Source organism: Chionomys nivalis, chromosome 3 (genome assembly GCF_950005125.1).
Source record: "Chionomys nivalis chromosome 3, mChiNiv1.1, whole genome shotgun sequence".
Classification (NCBI taxonomy): domain Eukaryota; kingdom Metazoa; phylum Chordata; class Mammalia; order Rodentia; family Cricetidae; genus Chionomys; species Chionomys nivalis.
Window position 1 is genome coordinate 98366389 of NC_080088.1, and position 20150 is coordinate 98386538.

The following is a 20150-nucleotide window of genomic DNA, read 5'->3' on the forward strand; positions in this document are numbered from 1 at the left end:
TTCCTGAGTCTTAAGAAGACTCCCTTCTGGAAGGAATGGTCCAACCAAGCAGGAAACGGATACTTAACACCACACTGCCTTCCTTCAGTTTTGTAGATGATGCAGACAAACTCTTGCATATCAAGATTGAGGATGCTTCATATTCCAGCCTTTTCAGCTCTTTCCGTCACATCTGTCACTTCATGGGTAAGGAAAATTTCCAGATGGGGAGCACCCTTCTTGTGCTCACAAGTCTGTCCCTGGCTGAGACCCCCTCCCCAGGACTTGGGGAAGTACAAAATCTAGCACATCCAGCTGCTCCGAAGCCCGCAGCTGAGGAGTGGCGTCCAGTGACAGCACCACACCGTGCCTGATCGTCCTGTTACTATTGCTGTGAAGAGACACCGTGACCACGGCAACTCTAGTAAAGAAAACATCTAAGTGGGGTAGCTCGCTTCCTGTTTCAGAGGTTCACTCCATTATCATCATGACGGGGAGCACAGTGGTGTGTAGCCCAACATGATGCTGGAACTGAGAGTCCTTACAGCTTGATAGGCAGGCAACAGGAAGTCAACTAGCACACTGGGCAGTATCCCTCAAAGCCTGCCCCCACAGTGACACACTTCCTCTAACGAGGTCATACCCACTCCAAGAAGGCCACACCTCCTAATAATGCCACTCCTTATGAGACTGTGGGGGCCAGTTACATTCAAGCCACCACAGGGGAGGAAGGTACCCCAAACCATCCAGCTCTGATTCCCATCGTCCTTCATGTGTCTACTTGGCTCTGCTCTGACTTCCTTCTTGGCATAGCAATGCTCTTCAGCTGCTTAACACAACAAGGGCAGATCTTTCTATTAGACCCAGGGCTCAGAGCTGACCAGGAAAACCAAGATTCTTGGTAGAACGAGGCTGAGCTGGGTCAGGAGTCTTGGCTGCCAGCATGGCACCAACTAGGTCCCCAGCCCAAGGTGCTGCTTGGATGGCTGGGAGTAGGGTAGTAGCCTCCTTCACCCCTTATTTGTCCAGCAATTTACCACTTTTACCTATTTTTTTTCAACTTTAAGAATGCAACCAGGGTGGAACATATCCTAGGTAAGTGTTCTACCTCTAAGCCACGCACCAGCCCCTCACTGGGGGATTCTAGGCAGGTGCTCTACCACTGAGCCACACCCCAGCCCCTCACTGGGGGATTCTAGGCAGGGGCTCTACCACTGAACTGTGCCCCAGTCCCTCACTGGGGTTCCAGGACACCCTCATCCTGTCCTCTTTTCATCTTTTACTTTGACAGCCTCTCCCTGTATTCTCCTAGGCTGGCCTTAAACTTTCAATCTTTCTTCTTCTTCTTCTTTTTAGTCTCCGAACATCTAGGATTCCAGGCCTGCACCGCTAGGCTGACAAGGCTGGTCTCTTGATGGCCACTGAGGTCCCCAGGGAAGAGTGCCATGCACAGTCCTCTTGCTTCCTTCCTTTGCAGAACTTCACCTCCGGCTCCGCTCTGTCATCCTGGTCTTTTCCACCCAGGGCATCAGTCGCAGCAGTGCTGCTGTGATGGCCTTCCTCATGCATTATAATGAGGAGACGTTGAAGGTATGTGGTGTGGGGCTGGGACTGGTGCTTGATTGGTAGAGTGCTCACCTGGCTTGCAAAAGGCTCTAGGTCCAAGCCAGGCATGGTAATTTATACCTTTAATCCCAGCACTCAGGAGGCAGAGGCCGGTAGAGGTCTGTGAGTCTGAGGCTAGTCTGGTCTACAGAGTGAATCCTGGGACAGCCAGGGCCATACATTGAGATTCTGTCTCAAATAAACAAACAAAGGCTCTAGGTTCAGTCCCCATCAACACATAAAGAAAGTATATTGGGGCAGGCCTGTAATCTTGGGACTATGACTGGAGAAGGAGGCAGGAGAATCAGTCGTTCAAGGTCTTTTTCAATTAAGGAGCAAGTTTGAGGCCACCCTGGCTACATAATATCCTGTCTTTAAAAAGTATGCATTCTGCCAGGTGGTGTTGGCATATGCCTTTAGTCCCAGCACTTGGGAGGGAGAGGCAGGTAGATCTCTGTGAATTCAAGGCCAGCCTGGTCTACAGAGTGAATTCTAGGACAGCCAGGAATACATAGAAAAGCCCTGTCTCAAAAAACAAAAACAAAACAAACAATAAGTATTGTTCCCTGGGCCACAAATATCCTATGAGGGGGTCTGAGCTAGATCTGGGCATACTTAGGACAGGAGCACTACCATAGGCTCTTAGTTTTAGCAGGGAAGAGAACGCCAAAGTTTGGATGTTACCCAGCTTGCAGCACTCAAGAGTAAGGTCCCTAGATAGAAGACCTTTGTCTTCCCGCAGGGCAGAGAATTTGGACTGCTCTTCAATATCGAGAGGGAGGGGGAATGGTGTGGGGGGAGGAGAAGAGGAGTGGGGATAGGGGGAGGGGACTGGGGGAGGGGGCAATATTTGGGAGGAGGGGAGGGAAATGGGAAACGGGGAGCAGGTGGAAATTTTAATTAAAAAAGAATAAAAATAATAATAATAATAAAAAAAAGAGTAAGGTCCCTTTGCTTAGACTAGCAGCTTTAGGCTGTCAGGGGCTCAACCAGTCTGGGCTCTGGATAACAGCCAACTGTATGGCCCTTGTCTTGTCATTTATTTGTTTGTTTTTTAGATTATCATTTATATTATTATTATTAGATTTATTATTTAGATTTATTTTATCTTTAACTCTCTCTGTCTCCTTCTCTGTGTATCAGATCCTCTGGAGATGGAGTTATAGACAGCCTTGTGCAACCCAGCATGGGTGCCGGGAACTCAGCTCCAGCCCTCTGCAAGAGCAGCCTAGGCTGTTTTTAGTTGCTGAGCAGTTTCTCCAGCCCCTAGTTTCTTCTTTTGTTGTAATAAAAATACTCCACAAAAGCAGTTTAAGGGAGAAAGGGTTAATTCTAGCCTACAGTTCTAGGTCATAATCCACAATCATGGGGTAAGGGTTTAAGGCAGCAGGAGCTTGAAACAGCTGGCCACATTGTATCACTGTCAGGAGGTGTGGAGTGATGCATGAATACTGCAGCTCTGTTCAGTGGTGCATGCATACTGCATCTCGGTGATGCATGCATAGTGTAGCTCTGCTCACTGTTGAATGCATACTGCATCTCTGCTCGGTGATGCATGCATATTGCAGTTCTGCTTGGTGATGCATGCATAGTGTAGCTCTACTCACTGTTGAATGCATACTGCATCTCTGCTTGGTGATGCATGCATACTGCAGCTCTGCTTGGTAATGCATGCATACTGTAGCTCTGCTCATTGTTGAATGCATACTGCAGTTCTGCTTTGTGATGCATGCATACTGCAGTTCTGCTTGGTGATGCACGCATACTGTAGCTCTGCTCACTGTTGAATACATAACTGACCTCCCAAGTGTGCAGTGACGTGCACTCCCCATACATAGCATGTAGCTGATCTTCCAAGTGTGCAGTGGCATGTGTACCCATATATAGCATGCAACTGACCTCCCAAGTGTGCAGTGACGTGCACTCCCCATACATAGCATGTAACTGACCTTCCAAGTGTGCAGTGGCATGTGTACCCATACATAGCATGCAACTGACCTCCCAAGTGTGTGGTGGCATGTGCACCCCCCATAGCATGCAACTGACCTCACAAGTATGTGGTGGCATGTGAACACCCCATACATGGCATGCACACACATGATAATAACAAATATGTTTATTTTTGTTTTTTTTTTAAAAAAAGATTTGCTTATTTTTATTTTATGTGCACTGGTGTTTCTCTGTGTCTGTATACAACATGCATGCAGTACCCGTGGAGACCAGAAGGGGAGTCAGATCCTCTGGAACTGGAGTTCTGCCCACTTGTGAGCTACCATATGAGTCCTGGGAATTGAACCTGGGTCCTCTGGAAGAGCAGCAATTGGAGCAGCAACTTTAGAGCCATCCCTTTAGCTGACATTTAGTGGTTTAATTTGTTTTGTTTTAGATAGGGTTCACTGTGTCGCATAGATTTTGCTACACTCATTAATAACCCAGGCCCAGCTGTAACTGGCTGTAGAATTCAGGCTTACAGAGAACTCATAATCCTTCTTCCTGTCCCGGCCTCCTGGGTGCTGGGGTTATAACTGTGTCCTACTGGCCCTGGCCCTTTTAATTCTTTTTATGTAATGGCATGTTCACAGTGACCCTGCAGCTTAAATACATTATGCTCCCTAGCTTCTTTCAGGTGTGGTAAGTCTGGGTGCTCGCTCCAGTGCCGCACAGCTACATATAGTACAGCAGGGGTCCAAAGCCCATTGGCTCAGGCACAGCACCCACTCTCCACGGGGCCCCATGGTAACAGGAAGAACACGGATGGTCTCTCTGACCCTCACCAAGTATGCCCTGGCAGGTGCTCCACACTTCCATTCCAGGGTAGACAGGGTGAGAGTCCCAGCAGATGTGTTAGGAGCTGAGGTGTGTAATGGGTTTAAGGGGCCAGCACCCTACCAATTAAGCCGCACCCCCATACTTAGTGACTTATAAATATGTACTTTAGCAGTAAGTACATTCAGGTTGTAAAACCAGCTTGTAAATGTTCACTTCTTGCAAAACTGATGTTCTGTGCCTAGTGATTGACAGCCTCCTGTTCTCTCCTAATCCCAGCCTCTGGCTCCTCTGCTTTATTTACTGGGTCCAGTTTATCTGCATTCAATACTTACATAATTTATAATTTCCTTTTGTGTGTATGTGCACGTGTTATTGTGCATGAGGGTGTGTATAGGTGCCTATGAGTGTGTGCACACAGGTGTGTAGGTGCATGTGAGTGTGTTGGGAATCGGAGGACAGCTTCAGCTATCACTCCTCGGGCATCAGCCTTTCTTTCATCAGTCTTTTCTTGGAGACAAGTTCTTTTATTGGCCGGTGCTCGCTCTCTCTCTCTCTCTCTCTCTCTCTCTCTCTCTCTCTCTCTCTCTCTCTCTCTCCTCCACAGTTAGGCTAGACTAGCTGACCACTGAGCTTCAGGGATCCCATCTCCACTTCACCACACTAGGATTACAAGTGTGCCACCGCAAACAGCGTTTTTACATGGGTCCAGAGGACTGAACTCAGCTCCTCCTGCCTGCCTGGAAAATACCCTACCAAATGAGCTATCGCCCTAGCCCCTGTACCAGCATCTTATCTTAAACTGTCATGTGGGCTTCTGGGGAGATGTCTTCTGACCCCACTGAGCTGGTTGTAATCTGGTCTAGAAGGGTCCCACCACCCGTCCTGAAATCTTCCTTATCTCTACATTCACAGAGGTCCTGGGCCCACGTGAAGAAATGCAAAAACAACATGCGTCCGAATCGGGGCTTGGTGGCTCAGCTGCTGGAGTGGGAGAAAGTTATCCATGGGGAATATATGACAGATATCTCTGATCCCATCTACTGACCTTCACCTGCAGCCGACCAGGGCACTGAGGAACCTTGTTTTGGACTTTTAGTGGGTGGTGGGGATTAGGTACGCTCTTGGAGTGGTTCAGAAAAAGACCTTTGCATCCTGAAGTTTCATGTCTGTGTCTTAAGACTGATTCTCTTTTTGTTTTCCCCCTAATACTGGAGATTGAACCTAGAACAGTGATTCCCAACCTTCCTCACATTACGACCCTTTAACAGTTCCTCATGTGTGACCCCCCAACCATAAAATTATTTTCATCGCTACTTCATAACTAATTTTGCTACCATTAAGAATCATAACGTAAACATCCGTGTTTTCCAGTGGTCTTAGGTGACTCCTGTGAAAATGGCAATCAACCCACAGGTTGAGAACACTGACATGGAGCCTCATACATGTTAGGCTGAGAACACTGACATGGAGCCTCATACATGTTAGGTTGAGAGCACTGACATGGAGCCTCATACATGTTAGGCTGAGAACACTGACATGGAGCCTCATACATGTTAGGTTGAGAGCACTGACATGGAGCCTCATACATGTTAGGCTGAGAACACTGACATGGAGCCTCATACATGTTAGGCTGAGAACACTGACATGGAGCCTCATACATGTTAGGTTGAGAGCACTGACATGGAGCCTCATACATGTTAGGCTGAGAACACTGACATGGAGCCTCATACATGTTAGGTTGAGAGCACTGACATGGAGCCTCATACATGTTAGGTTGAGAACACTGACATGGAGCCTCATACATGTTAGGTTGAGAACACTGACATGGAGCCTCATACATGTTAGGTTGAGAGCACTGACACAGAGCCTCATACATGTTAGGCAAGTCTTTTTTTTCCCCCTGAGACAGGGTTCCTCTGTGTAGCCTCTGTCCTGGAACTCCTCCTGTTGACCAGACTAGCTTCTAACTCACACAGAGATCCACCTGCCTCCACCTCCTGACTGCTGGGATTAAAGGCATGCACCACCACTGCCCCGCAAGCCTTTTATTTTTTTGAGACAAGGCATCATGTAGACTGGGATGGTCTCAAACTCCGTGTAGCTGAAGGGGACTCTAACCCATGCTCTTGTGGCCTTCACCTCCCCAGTGCTGAGATTACAGTGTGCACCACTGTTTAGTTTGTGTGTCGCTGGGGGTGAACCCAGGGCTTCCTGTACACAAGCTAGGCAGGCACTCTACTAAGTAAGCCACACCCCCAGTCCTGCACTGGCTCTTTCTAATCCATTACACACACACACACACACACACACACACACACACACACAAACCTTTAAACATGTATTTTAGATTTATTTTTAATTTTATGTATATAGATGTTTTGTCTGCACCATGTGTATGCCTGGCTCCTACAGAAGTAAAAAACAGGCATTAGATGCCCTGGAACTGGAGTTAAAGACAGTTGTTAGCCACCATGTGGATGCTGGGAACCAAACCTGGTCCTCTGGAAGGACAACCAATGCTCTTAACCACTGAGCCATCACTTCATCTTAAGAACTGGGGTCTGCCAGGTGGTGGAGCACACCTTTAATCCTAGCACTCAGGAGGCAAAGGCAGGAGGATCTCTGAGTTCGAGGCCAGCCTGGTCTACAAGAGCTAGTTCCAGGACAGGCACCAAAACTACAGAAAAACCCTGTCTCCAAAAACAAAAAAAAAAAAAAAAACAACAACAACAACAAAAAGAACTGAGGTCTCACCTAGTGGTGGTGGCGCATGCCTTTAATCCCAGCACTCAGGAGGCAGAGGCAGGTGGATCTCTGAGTTTGAGGCCAGCCTTGTCTATAGAATGAGTTCTAGGATAGCCAGGGCTACACAACAACAAAAATAAAAGAACTGAGGTCTCATTACGTACCCCTGGTTGCCTTTAGTCTTGCCATTTTCCTGTGTTCATCTCCTGAGTGCTAAGATTACAGGTGTGTTCTAACATGACCAGCCTTCTTAGGCTCTGGTCCAATTAACAGAGCAGATGCACTCTTTCTTCTGGCTCCTCAGGAACCCCCACACCTGGAGGCAAGCTGTGCCCCCCACAACTACACTCTGGGGCTGCCTCTGGCTGAAGCGGCTGTTGAACGTACTGGTGACTTGCACTCTTTGGAGGTCACCTGGGGTGATGCAGAGCATCACAGTGTCCACCCCAGGGTGGAGATCCTCCAGCTCAGACTTAGGGATTCTCCTGACTTCAGTGTCCCCAGAATGGGGGTCTTTGCCTAATGCCCAGAGCCAGCATTCTGACCACTGCCTCCAGATCACTGGGTATAAATTCTGTTCCCAGCTCTTTACGAAGGAGACATGTTGGACCTCTTATCACCCAGTCCCAGGTTTCTAGAAATTGTATGTCCCGTTTTTCTTTTCTTTTTGTTGCAGACAGGGTTTCATGTAGCCCAGGCTAGCCTGGACAACTAACTATGTAGCTGAGGATGACACTGAACTTCTGATCCTCTTGCCTCTTCTTCTCAAGTGCTGGGCATGTGCCACCACACGAATCAAACCCAGGGCTTCCTGCATGACTCAGGTCCTAAAATTCCACAAGTCTTTACAGATTTGTGTGTGTGTGTGTGTGTGTGTGTGGTTTTTAAATTATATTTTATGGGCATTTTTTACCTGCATATATGTCTGTGCATCACATATATGCTTGGTGCCTGTGGAGGCCAGAAGTGAGTGAGGGTCAGATCCCTTGGGACTGGAGTTAGAGATGGTTGTGAACCACCACGTGGGTGCTGGGCACTGAACCCAGGTCCTCTGGAAGAACTGCTCTTAACCACTAAGCCATCCTACAGTGTTTTACATCTGCATATGTAGGCATCCCATGACACTTGTGTGGAGACCAGAGACTTTGTTGAAACCGATTCTTTCCATAATGTGGGTCTTTGGATTGAATTTGGGTCATCAGGCTTGCATCAGGCACGTTTACCTGCTGAGCCATCTCACAGGCTCAAATTCCACGAGTCCTGAAGGGAGCTGCCCAAATCACTTCCCCAGACTCACGGATCACTAGGGGACTGATGGGTAATGTGTAGGGTGTCAGTTATTTAAGACAGCATCCCTAAGTTGGGTGGTGGTGGCACGGGCCTTTAATCCCAGTACTCAGGAGGCAGAGGCAGGAGGATCTCTGTCAGTTTGAGGAGAGGCCAGCCTGGTCTACAAGCAAGACCAGGACAGGCACCAAAGCTACAGAGAAACCCTGTCTCCAAAAACCAAATTAAAAAGAAAGGAAGAAAGAAAGAAAGAAAGAAAGAAAGAAAGAAAGAAAGAAAGAAAAAGAAAGAAAGAAAACATCCCCAGCTGAAAGGTGGTACCACACACCTTTAATCCCAGCACTCGGGAGGCAGAGGCAGGTGGATCTCTGCGAGTTGAGACCAGCTTTGTCTACAGAGCGAGTTCCAGGATAGCTAGGGCTACACACAGTGAAACCCTGTCTCGAAACAAACGAAAGAAAGAAGGAAAACACCCCTAGCTACCACCTGCCACCTAGAACTTTCCACGGAGAGCCATGAATGGTAGGTGTCCCCTGATGAGGATGACCTGGAACTTCTGATCCTTCTGTCTGCACCTCCCAAGTGCAGGGATCACAGGCAGGCGTCTCCGCATCCGATTTATCACGTGGTGCTGGGGATTGAACTCAGTGTTTCCTGCGTGCTAGGCAAACCCTCTACCGACTCAGCTCTAGACCCACTGGTAAGTCTTCAGCAGGGATACGGTGGGGAGTTAGGTTTAGTATTTTAGAAGCAGCCTACATGCTGTGTGAAGGACATGGGAGGTGAGTACGGAGGACTATGGGCCAGGAAAAGGGTATCTCTAAATTACTGAGACTGCGAGACACGGGCTGTCCCCCGGAGAGGAGAAGGGCAGCTTCTCAAGGACAAAAGTGTGTGAAGTGCAGGGCGTGGTGGAAGGCTCAGGCTTCTAATCTCGGCACGCGGGAAGCGGGGGGGGGGGGGGGGGGGGGGATGATCTCTCCGTTCCAGAGCAGCCAGGGCTACGTACTGAGACGCTATCTTAAACAAAATAAAAAATAAAGTGTTGGAAGCACGTGTCGCCTCGGTTGGTGAGTGGTCGGAGGAAGTGGGTGTGCGGGTAGGATCGCCGGGAGCACAGGTCCGGTTAGGGCGTCGGGAGACGCCCTGCGGGCACATGGCCACGCCCAGTTCCCGTCCCGGGCCCCGATTGGCTGCTCCTAGGGGCGGGACTCGCGCGCGGATTACGCCGGGCCCTTTCCCGTTGGCAGCAGCGGCAGCGCGAGCCCGGAAGCGGACGGGGGCGGTGGCGGAGGCGCCTCGGGCCGGCCGGGGTTGCAGCTCCGTCCTCCCCACTCGTGGCTCCCCGCGGCCCGTGGCGTGGACAAAGACATGCAGTCCTCGCCCCCAGACCCGCTGGGCGACTGCCTGCGCAACTGGGAGGATCTGCAGCAGGACTTCCAAGGTATCCAGGTGAGCGTCCCTGAGGCCATCCGTGCCCCGAGCCGTGTCTCTCTGTCTCGGGGACAAGGGTCGGGCAGCCCTAGATTAGACATAGGGTAGCTCGGAGGGGTCAGGGGTCGAGGCCCTCTTCCACTCTTCTTCTTAAATGTTCGATGGCAGTCCCGATTGCCCGCGCGTCCCCGGCGTGCTTGGGCGGGATCCCTCTGTACCGGGTCGTCTCGACTTTGTGCAAAGGCCTTGAAAACAGGTCAGGATTCCTCTGTTGCCTCTCCCACTGCACTGCTAACCGACCTGGGACCGCGTCCCCTTCCTGGAGAGTAGTCACCCGAGGCAGAGCCCAGCAGGGCCCGGCCTTTTGATTCTGTCACCCTGCAAACGCCTTCCCCGCCCTTGACCAACTCCTTGCTGAATGATGCAGGGAAGCAAGTTTAGATAAAATCCAGGCTTGGATGGAGGTCTCAGCCATCTGAGACAGAGGGACAGCGCCCACCTAGGGACAGGAGAAGGGTCGCCTTGGCGCGTGTGGTTCTTTCTTGTAGGGAGAGGTGGGCGGGGCAGACTGTCCCCGAACCTCCTGATTTGGCAGAGCCTGTCCGAGACCATTGGAAAACCTCCCAGTTCCAGGTGGGGGTTGTTCGTGGCCTCTCTGTGCCCATACTGGAGAGAAGGAAGCTGCTGCTTCCAGGAAGGCAGTCACTGGGCAGAGGTGGCATATGCTAGAACCTGAGGAGGATGTGGCAGCCGGGCTTGGCATGAGAAACACCCAAATAGCGGAGCCTGGTCGACTAGAGACTAGGTTAGACCTTTGCCTCTGCTGGACTGCTCCCAGCCTCATGTCTCCACTGCGGCTGCCAACCCTTCCCAGCCTTCCAGTACTAAAACTCTCTCTAGAGGCCTAGATGGCCCCAAATCTCCCAGTTTTGCCATCACTACGATGCCCTCTGCCTTGATTTTCCCACACTGCTCCTTGCCCTGTCTTTACTTTGCAACTTGCAAGGTTCACCCACCAGGGCAAAGTGCTTGGGCCAAAGGTGCTTGCAGGAGGGGAGCAGACGGGAGGGACTGGCCTTAGGACTGAAAGCTGGTAACTTTGACCCGAGAGGACACATTGGGAATGCCTGGGTAGAAAGCACCGTGGAGAACCCTGGATTCCACTCCTTCAGGTTTGGTAGGTAGGAGGAACTGAGAAGGTGAGGGTTGAGTTCAGGCAGCCCCTATGGTCTAGAGCAGTGGTTCTCAACTTGTGGGTCGCGACCCATTTTAGGGGGCGAACAGCCCTTTCACAGGGTCGCCTAAGACTACTGGAAACACAGATATTTACATTATGATTCATAACAGTAGCAAAACTGCAGTGTATGAAGTAGCAATGAAAATAATTGTATGGTTGGGGGTCACCACGGCATGAGGAACTATGTTAACGCTGAGACCCTTTAATAAGGCTGAGAACCACTGCTCTAGACTGTTTGAAAATGATGCCAGACGCGGGTGGCACAGAACACCCAGGCAGAGCTGAGGACAGCTGACCTGTTGTTGAGGACCGGTGGAGGATCTGAGTTTACAGGAAGAAACCTAGCTCCTGGCTTGCCTCGGGTGGAGCTATCTCAGGAGGTCCCCAAGCAAGCTGGTTCCCTGCCCCGTCAAGCTTACGTCCTCTCCTCACCCTAGGAAACACACCGCCTGTACCGCCTAAAGCTAGAGGAGCTGACCAAACTCCAGGACAACTGTACCAATTCCATCACACGCCAGAAGAAACGGCTCCAGGAGCTGGCCTTGGTGCTGAAAAAGTGAGGGTGGGGCGCCTTCCCGCCGGGGTGGGTGCTGTTGCGTGCTGTGTGGGGTGGGTGCCGTTGGCTTACCCCAGCGTGGCTCTTCTACTCTTCCACTCCCTGGGCTCTGTTCCTTTCTCTGTCCCGAAGGGTTCTCACTGGGGTTCCCGCAGGCCTCGGGCCCCCCACCTGCACTGACTGACTCCCGCCATACTCCCAGATGCAGACCCTCTCTCCCACTCGAGTCCACGGAGGCCGCGCAGGAGCTGGAAAGCCAGATGAAGGAGCGCCAAGGCCTCTTTTTTGACATGGAAGCCTATTTGCCTAAGAAGAATGGGTGAGTCCTTCCTTCTTCCAGCTCCAGGATTTCATGAAGCCCTAACCTCTCTCGGTCAATCGGCAAAGGAGACCATGTTGACGGCCCAACTATCTGACAGCTCACAGTCATGGAAGCTTGAAGGGGAGGGTTCAGGGGATTGGGGCCTCAGTGATGGACGTCTAACCCCACACATGGCCAGACACAGCTTCCTGGTGTAGGGACGCCCATGTCATCTTCAGAGGCAAGGAATGAGCACATGCCTGTGGTCCTAACAATTCTGGAAGCCGAGGCAGGAGGCTAGGGAGTCCAAGGTCCTCTTTGACTACATAGTGAATTCAAAGTAGCTTGGTCAGCATACTGTGTGTCAGGCCAGCCAGGGCTATATAGTGAGACACTCCTTCAAAAATAAAATAAAATAAACCAGCCAGGTGGTGGTGGCAGAGACAGGCAGATTTCTGTGAGTTCAAAGCCAGTCAGGTCTACAGTGTGAGTTCCAGGACAGGCTTCAAAACTATAGAGAAACCCTGTCTCGAAAAACCCAAATAAAATAAAAATAAACCAAAGGGACTGGAGAGATTGCTTAATGGTTAAGAGCACTGGTATTCCTCCAAGGGACCAGGGTTTGATTCCCAGCACTTACACGATAGCTTACAACTGTCTGTAACTTCAGTTCCAAGGGATCCGACACCAGCTTGTGTCCTCTGTGGGCACTCACTAGGCACACACGTGGTACACAGACACACATGCAGGGAAAACACCCATACATATAAAAAAAATTCCAAAGTCAAGTCAAGGGCTGGGGGTTTAGCTGACTGGGTAGAGTGCTTGCCAGACATGATTGATGCCCTGGGTAGTGGAGCTGGGTCTGTGCTGGGCATTGCATTTGTGTCCTGGATGGTTTTTATGTCAGCCTGACACAGCTACTGTCATCTGAGAAGAGGAAATGCCTCCTCATAAGATCAGAATCAGGCTGTAGGCAAGCCTGCAGGACATTTTCTTCCTTCCTTCTTTCTTGTTTGTTTGTTTTTTTGTTTTGTTTTGTTTTGTTTTGTTTTGAGTCAGGGTTTCTCTGTGTAACTCTGGTTGTCCTAGAACTCACTTTGTAGCCAGCCTGGCTTTGGACTCAGAGATCCGCCTGCCTCTGCCTCCCTAGTGCTGGGATCAAAGGCCAGTGCCACCATGCCTGGCTCTAATGTAGGGCATTTTCTTAATTAGTGATTGTTGGTGGCGCCATCCCTGAGCTGGTGGTCCTGGGTCCTATAAGAAAGCAGGCTGAGGAAGTCATGAGGAGCAAGCCAGTAAGCCACACCCTCCATGGCCTCTGCATCTGCTCCTGCCTCCAGGTTTCCATTTGGTTTGAGTTCCTGCCTAGGCTTCCCTCAGTGGACTATGATCCAGGATATGGAAGCCAAATAAGCCCTTTCCTCCTCAAGTTGTGTTTGTGCACGGTGTTTCATCACGGCAATAGTAGCCTTGACTGAGACCAGGATAGTGGGGTGTTGCTGTGGCGGACGTGCCCATGTCCTTTTGGGGAGAATTGTGGAAGGACTTTGGAACTTCGGGCTAGAAAAGTCATTGAGCGTCGAGAACTCAGTGGGCCATTGTGTCGGTGCTCGGAAGGTAACGCTGAGAGCAGAGCAGATGATGGAGGCCTGGCTTGTGACGTTCAGGGGGAAGGTTAAAGACTCTGTCGTGGGCATTTGTGACTTAGAATTAGGATTCCGTGGTTCTGCTGAGCCGGGGCGGACCAGCACTGCTGAGATGAAAGTCTTCAGGGAAGTGTTTCCTTAGAGTCAGTCAGCACACAGAGACTGTGTTTCAGAGGCGGCCGTGCCTCATTCTGACAGCTGTGCTTGCTTAGGTGCAAGAGTCACCCAGGTGGTCCTGGTTTTGAAGGCATGAAGGGGTCATGGGGAGCAGCTGAGGCTTGGCACTGTGAGAGGCCAGGAGAGGCCGTTGGTGAAGGTGTAGCCTCGGTAGTTGAAGCCCCAAGATGGAAGGGGTCACAGAGAGAAGTTGAGGTTTAACACCAGGAAGAGAACCTGGGAGAGGCTACCCAGCTGTGTCTGGAGACCCCAGCATTTGGGGGATGACCACCCAGGAGAGCCCCAGTTGTGGAGTGGAGCTGGCCTGAGCAGAGGACACTGTGCGGGCTGAAGATGGTGGAGCCAGAGAAAGGACCCAGGCCCCTTGGTAGTGCTCCGAAGACTGAGTCCCAGACGCTGGCCCCTGAGTTCTTTACACAGTTGGAGTTCGGTTTGGTCTTCTTCCTATTGTGACTGCACCCTGGTTCTTCTCTCTCAAAGTAAAGTATTTAACTGATTTTGAGCCCACAGTTGAGAGACTTTGAAGAAGGTTTTGGAGTTTTACAGAGACTTTTGAATTTTAAAAGGGACTTTGTAATTTGTTTTGTTTATTTTTCGAGATAGGGTTTCTCTGGGTAGCCCTGGCTGTCCTGGAACTCGCTCTGTAGACCAGGCTGGCCTCGAACTCACAGAGATCCACCTGCCTCTGCCTCCGAAGTGCTGGGATTAAAGGCATGTGCCACCACCATCGAGCAGTACTTTGTAATTTTTAAAGAAACTGCGCTTTTGAAGTGTTTGAATTGGCAAAGTCTGTGCTGATTTTAAGTTGGTGATATGGTTTATATTGTGATGTTTATTAATGTGAGATCTTGGGAATGAGCAAGAAAGGAAAGGTTATTAAATAGTGTTTCAGTGTCAAGTTGATAAGGGGTCAATTGTCTGGACCAGTTTTCGTGTCAACCTGGCCCAAGCTAGAGTCATCTGAGAGGAGGGAACCTTAACTGAGAAGAAGCCTCAGTAAGATCAGGCTGTGGGCAAGCCTGTAGGGCATTTCCTTAATGAGTAAATGATGCGGGAAGGCCCAGCCCATGGTGGGTGGGGCCATGCCTGGGCTGCTGGTCTAGGATTCTATAAGAAGGCAGGCTGAGCAAGCCAGTGAGCTGCCCCTCTCCACGGCCTCCGCATCAGCTTTGCCCCCAGGTTCCTGCCCCATTTGAGTTCCTGCCTTGGTTTCCTTCAGTGACACGCAGTCCAGGGTGTGTGAGCCTTAGAAACTCCTTCCTCCCCACGTCGCTGTCTTTCATCCCAGCACCAGTGATCCTAACTAAGTATCTGGGAGGACAGAGGCTCCATTTACTCTTCGGGAGTTCAAACTCCCAGCCGTCTTTGTAGGAGGAGGGCGTCTCTTTGCCGTGCCGCTGAGGCCTGAGTGGGGACAGAAGCCCCTCTGCTGGGCGCAGCTGCTCCGTGAGTGACGCAGCGTTACTGTCACACCTGGGGTTTCACTAGTGGGAGGGGTGGAGGGCAAGGAGCCTGGTTTTGTTGGTTGGTTTTGATGGCATATTTTTGAGATAGGGTCTCTTGTAGCCCAGGCTAGCCTCAGCTTCCTGCCTCCATCTCCTAAGAACTGGCATTACAGGTGTAAGTTTTTATGTGGTGCTGGTGACTGACCCCAGGGCCTCGCAGGTGCTAGGCACACACCACCGGCTGAGCCATCTCCTCCACCTGGAGTTCTGAAGGAATAAGGGCCGATGTGTGGCTATGGCTATGTATGGGAAGCACTGAAGGGGACTCAGGCCCGAGTTTCTTGGAGTTGAAAAATCAAAGATTTTTGATTATCTTGGGATAGCAAGAGAAGATAACCATCCACCCAGATGCCAAGTCCCCGTGCCCACACCAAAGGAGTGGTTTTAGATGTGGAGATAGTTTCTCAGGGGAAAGGACATCCAGGGTCTCAAGGTACCTGCATGGGGAGGTCCCAGACAAAGCACCACACGCTGGAGACACTGTTTGCCCAAGGACAGGATTCTGGAGCAGGCAGGGAGAGGTGAGGTATCATGTGTGGTTGGTCAGTGTCACCCCTAAGTTTAGAACATGGCCAGCGGGGAAGACAGCGGGCTCTAGACTGTAGTGTCTCTCTGTACTCAGGCCGTCTTCTGTCCCTTAGGTTGTACCTGAGTCTGGTTCTGGGGAATGTCAACGTGACACTACTGAGCAAGCAGGCTAAGTATGGATGCTGGCTGTCGAGGGCTGGCTCTCACCCAGGGTTCCCCGTCTACCTCTGACTTGGCTTGGTGTGGTCTTGGGGTTCTGGGTCAACTTCTCCAGGCTGGCCTGTGACCTCTGGGCATGGTGGAGAAGGAAGCCCCCACCTCTGCATGCCCATCCATGAGTGCAGATGCCTGTCCTTCACCTTACCAGGTTTGCTTACAAAGACGAGTATGAGAAATTCAAGCTCTACCTCACCATCATCCTCATTGTCATCTCCTTCAGCTGCCGCTTCCTGCTCAACTCTAGGTGTGCACGCTGGGCTGGGCTGGGACGGGGTCAGGGACACGGCTCTGATCTTGGTCTTGTTGAGACAGGGTCTGGGACAAGTCTCTGATCTTGGGCTGGGCTGGGGTCTGGGACAAGGCTCAGACATTACTTCTTTGTACCCCACTCCCCAGGGTGACGGACGCCGCCTTCAACTTCCTGCTGGTCTGGTATTACTGCACCCTGACCATCCGAGAGAGCATCCTCATCAATAATGGTTCCAGGTGTGCATGCGCAGTGGGGTGGGTCATGGCACACGGGGACTTTGTATCTGGGGGAGCCGCTCTGCTTCACAGGGGTAACCGGCACTCTCTTTTAGGATCAAAGGCTGGTGGGTGTTCCATCATTATGTGTCTACGTTCCTTTCGGGAGTCATGCTGACCTGGTGAGTGACCAAGACCTCGGTTGACAGGGGGATGGGGTGAGGCCGCAGCTCCAGGCTCTCTTACCTCCCCTTTCTTCCTCTGCTTCCCCCTAAATTTAGGCCAGATGGTCTCATGTACCAGAAATTCCGGAACCAGTTTCTATCTTTCTCCATGTATCAGAGTGAGTTTCCTTGCTAGGGAGGGGACGGGGGAGAAAGTCTGTGGCCCAGAGCGGATCTGACATGCGCTCCTGTTGGCCACCCAGGCTTTGTGCAGTTTCTGCAGTATTACTATCAGAGCGGGTGCCTGTACCGCCTGCGCGCCCTGGGCGAGCGGCACACCATGGATCTCACCGTAGGTGAGTCAGTGCGCCCTGCTCTGCAGCCCTGAGGCCCCTGGGGAGTGAAGGTTTCCTGCCCTTCCAGCCCTTCACCACCCCAGCTTTTCCCTACCCCTCCCCAACAGAGGGCTTCCAGTCTTGGATGTGGAGAGGCCTCACCTTCCTGCTTCCTTTCCTCTTCTTTGGACATGTAAGTCACACTTGGGTGTCCCCGCCCACCCCTTGGGTGTCCACCTCTGGATCCGAGTCCCAGCGGACACCACACTTACTGAAGAGACCCCTCCCCCCCTTACAGTTCTGGCAGCTTTTTAACGCGCTGACACTGTTTAACTTGGCCCGGGATCCTGAGTGCAAGGAGTGGCAGGTGAGCCAGGGGTCTGGGATGCACGGGAGATTCCATCTAGACCTCCCTGTCCTGACCCCGGCTGTCCCCAACCCCTGCAGGTGCTCATGTGTGGCTTCCCCTTCCTTCTTCTCTTCCTCGGCAACTTTTTCACGACCCTCCGAGTGGTACACCAGAAGTTCCACAGCCAGCAGCACGGGAGCAAGAAGGATTAGAGTAGACCCGATGGCCAGCCCCAAAGGGGCTTCTGACCTGTGTGCCGGGGGGGGCAGCAGGTTGGGGCACCCCTGTGTGGATGGGGGGGTTCCCTTCTGTGCCCCCTGGGCTTCGTGGGCTCTGTGGGCCCTGAGGAAGGCCTGGGCCTGGAGCCCAGCTTGCAGTATTTGGGTTCTGGGCCTCAATAAAGGAAGAGAGGCATGGAGGTCTCTGATGGATTGTGGGTGTGTTCTCCTAGGGGAGGCAGGACTTGGGGCCCCCAACACAGCACTGCTGATTCTTGGCTCTTGGTCTGGGGAGGGGGGTTGTCTAACTGAAGCAGATCCCAAGACAGACCCCATATTGGCTCCAGCAACACCAGGTAAATACAGAAAACAACTTTATTCCAAGGGCCAGGCTATTTAAAATTATATACACTCATCCAAAATCATGTGGCGGGGCTGCACCCCAGCTCAGTGGAGAGAAGAGCCCCTCTGTACAGCTGCCGAGGGCCTAAGGCACCCATCACCCAAAGGTGGGCCCGGTCCCTCTTGCCATGTGCCCTGCCTAGGGGCCCAGGAGGGCATCACTCAGGCCGGGAGGAGTCAGTCCCTGGGCCTCCCTGTGTCGAGGCCAGGCAAGAACCACCAGAGGTGGATGGAGGTCGGCAGAAGGGAGCTAGGGAAGTGATTACAGGGAACGAGGGATGGGAGGGCGGCAGCTCCTAGCTCCACACGTCCAGGGAGTAGCGACCCTTGGTCATCAGCTTCTTAACATAGTCCACAGCCTGGGTGTGCTCCATGGGCCCAAACTCGGCCACGATGTCATAGAAGGTGTTCTGCACATCTTTGGCCATATTCCGAGCATCCCTGGGTGGAGACAAGGGGGCAAGAATGTGTGAGGGGACTTGGAGCCACCCTGTAGGTGGGTAGGCAGCACCGGGTGCCTCCCTAGGCCTCTCTACTCACCCGCAGACATAGATGTGGGCACCGCCTTCGTGGATCAGCTTCCACAGGTGTTCTCTGTCTCTCTTCAGCAGGTGCTGGACATAGACCTAGGGGATGGGGGGAGGGGGCTGTGAGCAGCGTCCAGAAGCCACAGCGCCACCTTTGCAGGCAGCCCAGCCTGTCAGCACAGCCACCTGCCTCACCTTGTGGGCCTGCTCCCGGGAAAAGGCCACATTAAGCTGGGTGAGGGTCCCGTCCTTGTGGAAGCGGGCCAGCTCTTCGCGGTAGAGATAGTCCTCATCAGAGCGCCGGCAGCCATAGTACAGCACTGTCTCTCCAACCTCCTTGCCTGGGCAGAGGTGAAGCTGCGGTGAAGGGGAGCTCTCTGGCCTGGCCCTGACTCGCCACAAAACCAGAGCCCCGTGGCTTACCTTGCTCCCGGAGCCAGGCTCGCTCCTGGATGAAGCCCATGAAGGGGGCGATCCCTGTCCCAGGGCCTACCATGATGACTGGGGTGGTGGACTTGAAAGGGAGGCGGAACTGAGATTTGCGCACAAACATAGGTACCAGGGCCCGGCGGCCATTCTCGCCTGCTGGTTCCTTGGCCCGAAGCCAGCTGGTGGCCACCCCCTTGTTCACTCGCCCAGACTTCGCTTCGTATTCCACAGCCACGGCGCAGATGTGCACGGAGTTGGGGTGCACCTGGAGGAAGGACTGGTGTGAGCCTGGCCTCACCCCCCTACAGTCCCTTTCTCGGTGGTTTTCCTTGCGGGTACCCAGAGTCCATCGCCCTAGAGGGTGCCTCCCCGGCAGAGCTGGCGCCCTTCACCTTGGAGGATGAGGCGATGGAGTAATAGCGGGCCTGCAGGCGTGGCAGCAGCTCGCACAGGTGGTCTATGGGTGGCCGCAGTGATGGGTAGTCTTGGAGAATGGCTAGGATGTGTCTCCGGGCCTCCACCACCCAGCTCAGGTACAGCTCCTGGGGAGACAGAAGGAAGGTGGGTGATCCGGGATGTGTGCTGGGTGAGGGTGTGGAGGGGTGTGGAGGCCGAACGTGCAGGCTCACCTTGCCCTCGCCTGAGGACGACGCCATCTTGTGCAGGTGCTCCTGCTCTGAGGGCTCCGAGGCATACTGCGCCAGCTCGTAGAGCACGTTGGTGCGCGGCGGGTTGGTGATGTCCAGATAGTAGGTGAGGGCCGTGCGGTAGGTGGTGGGGCAGGGGAATGGGTGCTTCTTGTTGGACTCCTCTGCAGCACAGAAGGGGGACTGAGTGAGCGGTTGCCCCCTGAGGCAGGGCGGGGTGTCATAGGGCTAGAGGTGCTGCAGGCCTTTGTAGCAGGAAGCTGGTGCTCCAGCCTGCTCTCTATCGCTTCCTTGGCTCTGTGGGACGGCTCAAACTTTCTGCCAGGCAGAAGTGTCCATCAGAGGGATCTAGCCATTGTAGGCTGCCAGGCCTTGGAGGAAGCATAGTGTGTGTGTTGAACAGAACCAGCTCCTTTAGTCCACGTGTTCTAACTGAAAGTCACTAAGGGCAGAGCCAGGACTTGGGCGGGTACTGTGTCCACAGTGGAAGGCCCTGGGATTCAGCAGCATCCAGTACCTGCTCACTGTAAAGGAACCTAGAAGGCATCGAGGGTTGCCAATCCCAGTCCTTACATTTACCAGTGGGGCTGGAGGCCCAGGAGCCTATAGGCCACAGCTGTGGA

At 52.5% G+C, this 20150-nt stretch overlaps 3 protein-coding genes across 7 annotated transcripts in view; 2 read left to right on the forward strand and 1 right to left on the reverse strand.

The window, feature by feature from the left end:
- The window catches only part of Styxl1 (serine/threonine/tyrosine interacting like 1), a 29830-nt gene extending 24340 nt beyond the window's left edge, over positions 1–5490 (forward strand). For 3 of the 4 annotated variants that reach the window (XM_057765624.1, XM_057765623.1, XM_057765627.1), the window contains 3 exons: positions 89–186; positions 1457–1569; positions 5266–5490. In XM_057765624.1, coding sequence (XP_057621607.1) covers positions 89–186; positions 1457–1569; positions 5266–5397 — 343 coding nt within the window. In that variant the 3' untranslated portion in view covers positions 5398–5490. Of the gene's footprint in view, positions 1–88; positions 187–1335; positions 1570–5265 lie in introns of those variants that run through there. The other variant, XM_057765626.1, reaches the window with a different exon arrangement.
- Positions 5491–9625: 4135 nt separating this feature from the next.
- Tmem120a (transmembrane protein 120A) lies at positions 9626–17722 on the forward strand. The gene is made up of 12 exons (XM_057766069.1): positions 9626–9837; positions 11494–11612; positions 11815–11931; positions 15886–15945; positions 16140–16235; positions 16388–16477; positions 16573–16638; positions 16738–16799; positions 16884–16976; positions 17084–17148; positions 17254–17322; positions 17403–17722. The coding sequence occupies exons 1-12, from the start codon at positions 9757–9759 to the stop codon at positions 17514–17516; spliced, it is 1032 nt and encodes a 343-aa protein (XP_057622052.1). The 5' UTR covers positions 9626–9756; the 3' UTR covers positions 17517–17722.
- Positions 17723–17883: 161 nt separating this feature from the next.
- LOC130872021 (NADPH--cytochrome P450 reductase) overlaps positions 17884–20150 on the reverse strand; it is a 44033-nt gene continuing 41766 nt past the window's right edge. For both annotated transcript variants that reach the window (XM_057765815.1, XM_057765816.1), the window contains 6 exons: positions 19510–19691; positions 19273–19422; positions 18875–19145; positions 18647–18792; positions 18465–18550; positions 17884–18365 (listed from right to left, as the gene is read on the reverse strand). In XM_057765815.1, coding sequence (XP_057621798.1) covers positions 18221–18365; positions 18465–18550; positions 18647–18792; positions 18875–19145; positions 19273–19422; positions 19510–19691 — 980 coding nt within the window. In that variant the 3' untranslated portion in view covers positions 17884–18220. The remainder of the gene's footprint in view (positions 18366–18464; positions 18551–18646; positions 18793–18874; positions 19146–19272; positions 19423–19509; positions 19692–20150) is intronic.